This window comes from Mastomys coucha, unplaced genomic scaffold, assembly GCF_008632895.1.
Source record: "Mastomys coucha isolate ucsf_1 unplaced genomic scaffold, UCSF_Mcou_1 pScaffold15, whole genome shotgun sequence".
NCBI lineage: Eukaryota > Metazoa > Chordata > Mammalia > Rodentia > Muridae > Mastomys > Mastomys coucha.
Genome location: NW_022196897.1, coordinates 73,428,307 through 73,435,682, shown reverse-complemented (window position 1 = coordinate 73,435,682; position 7,376 = coordinate 73,428,307). Strand labels below are relative to the sequence as shown.

At 32.7% G+C, this 7,376-nt stretch overlaps 1 protein-coding gene across 1 annotated transcript; it reads right to left on the bottom strand.

Moving 5' to 3' along the window:
* Positions 1 to 2,164: 2,164 nt before the first annotated feature.
* On the bottom strand, positions 2,165 to 3,153 carry LOC116092122 (olfactory receptor 10AG1-like). The gene has a single exon (XM_031373478.1). The coding sequence runs from the start codon at positions 3,091 to 3,093 to the stop codon at positions 2,170 to 2,172; it is 924 nt and encodes a 307-aa protein (XP_031229338.1). The 5' UTR covers positions 3,094 to 3,153; the 3' UTR covers positions 2,165 to 2,169.
* Between the last annotated feature and the right edge of the window lie 4,223 nt (positions 3,154 to 7,376).

The following is a 7,376-nucleotide window of genomic DNA, read 5'->3' as shown; positions in this document are numbered from 1 at the left end:
CTTTCTCTTGAAATATATATTGACACAAATAATTTGAAATCTTTACATAAACTATTTTGTTGCTATTTTTATATTCTTATGGAGGGGATTGTGTGCAGTAGATATAGATGTTTGTGTTTGTACACAAAAAAGATGAAGCATGTCATCTTTAATCCTGCTTCATTGTTTTTTTTTTTTTTTTAGATTTATTTATTATTATATGTAAGTACACTGTAGCTGTCTTCAGATGCACCAGAAGAGGGTGTCAGATCTCATTACGTTTGGTTGTGAGCCACCATGTGGTTGCTGGGATTTGAAATCAGGGCCTTTAGAGGAGCAGTCAGTGCTATTAACCTGCTGAGCCATCTCTCCAGCCCCATTTCATTGTTTTTATCTAGTTTTTTTCTAACAAAATATATGTTAATATTTTCTCTTTTCTAGTCTTCCCATTTTCTTGGTATTATTTTCAATTTCCCCTTAACTCCCATATCATGTAGCTCCACTCAGTTTATGCTTCTCAGTTAAATAAATAATATATATATATTTATATATATACTTATATATATATAAAACCACAAAACATCCTAACTGAAGGCACAAAAATCACAGAGTCACTCATACATACAATCAGGAATTTAATAAAAAGACTAAACTAAAAAATATATACCAAGAGGTCCAGTAAAGATGACCGTAGGCTCTTTGCTTTCTGCCTCACTCTCTGTGAGTTCATTGTGGCTCTCACTGTTTTTAAACCATCTTCCATATTTATCTTGTCCATATTTGAATTACTGATATAATATTACTGTCAAAACTGTTTTGAATGTTTTGTATTTTTTATTTGAACAAATTCTTGTGGGATTGCTTTAATCATTTCAATTCAAAATTTTATTTTGAGGGAATTAGGAAGTATAAGTTTGACTCAATACAATTGGAATTGTCATTATATTCCACTTTGGTGTATAAAATATTACCATGAATGAAGAGAATTAACTGATGTATATTATCATATGAAATAATTTATGATTAAATTAAAGATAAAATGTTCTAAAATATGTAATAGCTAATACATTACATTTTTGATCAATAATGTTAACACATTGTGACAATTTTATTTCTCAGTATCCGTGCCACAGAGATAAAGATCAAGGAAACTAGGATATAAAAAACAAATATATCTGCTGTAAGAATGTTTCTATTTCAGTTGTTGACAAAAATAAGCACAGAGGTCTATCATGTGATGAGTCAAGGCAGAATTTTCTGACTTTTCTGATTGCTGAATAATGTAATAAAACTTCTCTCTTTCACCATTTCTGCTTCTCTCTGTCTTTGTCTCAGTCTCTGTCAACCTCTGTATCTGTCCTCTCTCTCTCTTTCTCTTTCTCCCTCTCTCTCTCTCTCTCTCTGTGCATATAACTACATATATATACATATATAAAATGTGTGTATGTAAATATATTTATCTTACATACATGAGACATAGCATTCAAATAATATAATGCATTCAAATTTTAATGTGAAATATTTAGTAACTTCCACTTCTAAACAGATTGCTAAAGCAAATATAAAGGTTCTAATAGGAGTATAAGATATAAGAAAATAAGGGCATGAACAGATATGCATTTGGAAAGGCTGTCGACTATAGGAATACAGAGAAATGGAAAATGATAGATCAGGGGCCAAGTAAAAAATATCTATTTTCACCATCAAGTTTCTTCTTTTTTAAAAAAAGTTTTTGAAACATGATTACTATGAGTTTTGACGGAAACCAAATTTCAACCAAATATTTACAAAACACAAAGGCAGAAAACAAACCTATGTCCACATATAACAATGTATGGATACACATCAGAGGTCAGAGACATATAGCTCCAAACCAATGAAATCAACAGCTACAAAAACTTGAAAAACAACAGCCATGATAAATCCAAACATAAGAACAGAAGACAGAGAATCCTATGATGACTAACAAGTTTAGACAAAGTTCATTTTAGTAAGTGACACCAAACCTTGGGGATATGATAAAATCTTACAATGAATTGAACAAGTAACCTAGAAATACAGTAGCTAACAATGTGAGCAAAGATGGACATAAAAAATAACATTTTTATATTTATTTAGTTAATTTTGATATTGAGTACACCCAATCCAATAAACTCTATGAAATGTGTCTCTTAAACAATGCAGTTTGTTTTATTTTAAGTTTTCCCACCATGTCAGTAACTTATTCTGTAATTTTCTCAGTGCCATCATGATATCTTTGTTCCTCAGAGTGTATATAATGGGATTCAAAGCTGGGATCAAAATGGTGTAGAAAAGAGACAGCAGCTTCCCCATTCCTTCTGACTGACTTTGCTTTGGCTGTAAGTAAGTAATGCTTCCTGTTCCATAGAACAAGACTACAACTACCAGGTGGGAAGAGCAGGTGGAAAAAGCTTTGGCCATCCCTTTGGCTGAAGACAGTTTCATAATGTTGCAGATAATCTTGATGTAGGAGACAATGATTAGCAGAAATGGAACTATAACAAACACCACTGCAACAACATAAACTGCAACTGTATTCATAAAGGTGTCACCACAAGCAAGCTTGAGAAGTGGAGGGATATCACAGAAGAAGTGATCTATTCTGTTCGAAGCACAAAAGTCAAGAGAGAATATCTGGTAGGTCTGCCCAATTTCTACTGGAATCCCACTAAGCCAGGAGGCAGCTACCAGCTGTAAACACACCTTATTCTTCATAAGTACAGAATATTGTAGAGGATGGCAAATAGCCACATAGCGATCATAGGCCATAGCTGCTAGCAGGAGGCACTCTGTGCCTCCCAACATAAGGACAAAATACATTTGTGTTGCACAGGCAAGCACAGAAATGTTTCCTTTTAAGGTATATAGATCCATAAGCATTCTTGGGATAGTAGCTGTTACATAACAGATTTCCAAAAAGGAAAAGTTGCTAAGGAAAAAATACATAGGGGTCTGGAGAGCAGGGTCAGTTTTTGCTAACACTATTATAATGCTGTTGCACAACAGAATAGTCATATACATGAACAAAAATATCATAAACAGCACCCACTGCAAATGAGGAACATTAGAAAACCCAAGAAGAATAAATTCCATCAGTGTAGAGGCATTCACTTGTTCTCGTTTGAATAGATTTTCATCTGTAGATATTGTAAATTTTAAATATATAATTTAATTGCATTTTGAAGAAATTTAATTCTTAAGATAACTGAATCATATGCATATATGCCACATGGTATGTTAAGTCCCCATTCACCTAACTCAGATTCTGATAGCTGACATTTCAAAAATCAATGAATATTTTGTTTAAACCAATTCAATACATAAACATGTTTCACTGGAGTATGTATTATTATATGTATGTGTATACTTGTAATTTACTAGTGTATATTATAGACAAATATTATTTTACCACTGAGAGATAATTGTGTTACATTATTTTTAAACATTTTTCTGTTTGCAATATTTTTCTTGCTATTCCATCTTCTTCTCCACAAAGATTTTTGCCTTAAAAGTTATTGTAACTACTCATTCAAAAGGAGATTTTTAAGTCTTCCTTTTAATATTTCAATGAGAGTCAATATTCTGAAGATATATTCTCTGATGAAAAGAGCATTTATTATGATGGCAATTTTTACCTTTCTATTATCAATTATGCCAAGTATGGACACCTTAGCCTTAGCACTCTGCTCAGCAAACTTTTCCACTAACAGCTCTTATTCATGTTATGAAAAATTTTAGTCTGGTAGGACATGCCACACAGACTTATAGAACTTTCCTGTTTGAAGAGACTAAAGTTCAATTGTCACCTGTACAGAAAACAAACCTTATATTTATTATATAATTAACTTTATGTCAGTGAACATAAGCTGTTATTCAGACTATATTTTTTGGTGCTCTTCTTCATATGGATTTGTTCTCTATAATTTTTCTCTAAAATTCTGAAAACATCTTGTATATATTCTTTTTATTGGTAATAGGTTTAAGATGATATCAAACACAATAATTGCACTGTTAGTGTCACTAGTATTATTTGAAATAACTAGTTTTAATTCACAATTAAGAAATTGAATAAATACAAGTAACCATACTAAGTAATTATGTATGTCAAGATGTTATCCTCAGAAGTTAATGTTTTTTGTTTCATTGTTTTTGGTTTTCAAATTGAAAAAAGTATTCTAAATAATATCTCTTAGCAACACAATTATTTATTACCTTCATAGAACTTCATCAAGTTGATTATGAAAATACAAATTGCTTTTAGCCTGTGGCTTAACAAACCCTATTCAGGAACACACTCTCCCATCAAAAAGTGATACTTGGCTTTGCGCACTCAGTACTACTAAAGTAGAAATATACTATCCCTGGGGACTATCTTGGCTCATGTGTCAATGTAATTTTTAGTAGACATTCAGATGGTAATTGTTCTGGCTTTAGTTCAGGGCCAGAATTTCTAAATGTACCCCTCTCTGTCATCAACCCTTGTTTGCATAGATGACTCTCCCTTCTTAGAGAGTTCCTCTGAAAGTGAAATAATACTTAATTGCTTAGTTTTACTTAGTAGATGGAGATGCACTATTTCAATCTGTAATAGTTGAGGATTATAGTAGCATGGCTTTGTTTCCTGTTATATTTCTCCTGACTCATAAAGTCAGGGCATCTTGTCCTAAAGAACAATGAGCCGCATGTTCTGCCCTACACACTAACCTCTCTGTCTTCCATATTTAGAGTAGCATAAGCCCTTTTCAGGATTAGAATTCATACCCCTAAATTGACTATTAAAAAACTATAAATGTGACCACCAGCATGAACTTGAACACAGTTTCAGACTTTTTTTTTAGGAGTTTATGCATCACTCCTTAAATACAACATAATCACTCTGCAATTGTCTCATGGGTGCAGTAAAATTTTTTCATTCACCCTGCTTACATACTTTTGGCTATTTAGAGTGCTTTAATGAAATCCAATGCTTTTATTTTCTGAATACTGCTTCCTTTTTGTACAACAAAATACCTGCCAAGCACGATATCTCCATACACGTTTTATCAAAATATGCATTCTGGTTTATTCTACATTATCACAAAATTACCAACTAAATATTTTGTGATTTACTGTTTTGGAAAGTTAAATATAATTTACTCAAATGATAGAAATAATGAGGATATAGTGGCTTGCACCTTTAATTCAGCACTCAGAAGGCATAGGAAAGGTAGATCTCCATGAGTTAAGGACCAACCTATTATACATGGTGATTTCCAGGACAGGCAAGGGTTCTTAGATTTTTGTCTCAAAAACAAAAAACAAAAATAATGCAAACAAATAAACAAAAACAAATGAATCAAGAGTAAGAAATGACTAATGATAATCATTAATCCCTATATAGTGAATATCTGTATTTTTACCAAAAAGAAACTATTAATGTACAACAATTACATTTGAGTTTGGTAGTGAGTAGTATGTTAATTATGCATAGACAAAACTAGATTAAAAGGGCATGTATTTGCCTCACTGGAAGTATGGATCTTCAGAAAATAAAGTTGATCTTTATAACTTGTACATCACTGGATCTGTAACTGACTAAAAATTAAATTATGGAATCCTGTAGAAAACATTGAAGTATAAGAAGATAGCTTTAAGCCATTATATCCAACACAAAAAATAGTCTTGAAAAAATACTCAAATATATGAGGGAAAATTATACACTAGCTTTAGTCTTAGAATACTCAAACTCAATTAAAAATAGTCCTCAGTAGCTGATAAAGAGGAACTTGTAAATCACCTGTGATGCATTTTTTCTCAATGATAGTTAGGCAGTTTAATGTCGTGATTTTATATATACAGTATTGGTCTGTGTAGGCAGCTATATCTTTTAAATAAGAACTGTAAAAGATATAGAAGATCACTGTCTTAGAGAATTCTTTTTTTAAATCAAGTGTTCTAAAAGTTTCCTCTCTTAGTCTTATTTTATTTCTCTAAGCATGGTGGGATTTTGTTTGTGAGTTTAGCCTTTAACAGCTGTGCCATCTCCACAGTGCACTTGGCATGTTTTAATTCCATAACTTTTTTTACATGTTTATATTTTTTTGTTTTGTTTTATTGTTTTTTTTGTGACAGGGTTTCTCTGTGTAGCCTTGGCTGTCCTGGTGATATTAAATCAGAATCTTGCTTTTCTGGTGTGTTGTGATAACCAGGGTTCACTGTGGTAGGAGAACTGGGTTCTGATGATGCCAGTAACCTTGGTTTTTGTTGCTTATGTTCTCGCCCTTGCCTCTGGCCATCTGGTTTTATCTGGTGAAAGTTGGTCTTGCTGTCTCTGAGGGTGGCTTGCCACTCCTGCTAGCCTGTGTGTCAGTACTCTTGGGAGACCAGTTCTGCCCTGGAAGAATTTGTGTATGGCGAGCTATGGTACCTTCAGGGTGCAGACGGAAACAGGAAGGATCCTGTCCTCAGCGGTTCCTTGGTTCCTGTGTCCTGATGGCTCTGGGAGGATCCCTCTTGGGCCAGGAATTTGTGAGCAGAAAGTTGTGGTATTATCTGTTCTCACAGGTTTGTTGACATTCCTGGAAGACCAGCTCTATCTTGGTGGTATTTGGGTATGGAGAGCTGTGGCACAGGGTCAGTTCCAGGCACACATTCTAATTATATTTCTGTGATTATTTTTAAAGAAACAAAAATTCCCAAATTTTTCCTACTAAGGGCAGTGTCAGTTATAGCCTCAGTCTTTTAACTACCTTTTGAGATACTTCAAATAGTGCAAAAGAGAAGCAAAAGAGAATCACCTTTACTGTGTGTCACAGTCAATATTTAAAGGCAAGTTTTAAAGAAAAAAGTTATGTTGTTTTATGAAGAATATCTATATTTAGTATGTTCAACAGCAGAAAAAATTAATTTATATGAGCATGTGGTAAACCTTTTAAAAAATCAAGTGCTGTTTTATAGAGTCTTCTTGTCATTTGTGGGTTTTAAAATTACAAACACAAAGTTTTTACACAAAATTAACTCTGTGCTTAAAACATAAACATGGTTTTTAAAGACACCTATACACAACCATACCAAGACTAAGACTCAGAACTATTAAAACACCAACAAATGTTCTTTCACAAAAATATGGGACATATTTTTTCTCAAGCCTTCACCCAGGGTATCAATTATGTCAATTATGATCCATAATCTATGAGAATGTATACTTTGGGAATATACAGTACTTTGCCTTGTATGAAGATTCTATCTTACTTGTATCAAGTCATAATGTGTCCCTAAGAGTTTATGCTGCTTCATATTTCAGATACTAGTGAATGAAATTTTATTCATTATTTTTAAATATTTTAAGTACTTGAAAAATGTATTCATGTATATAATATGTAAAGGACATATCCACC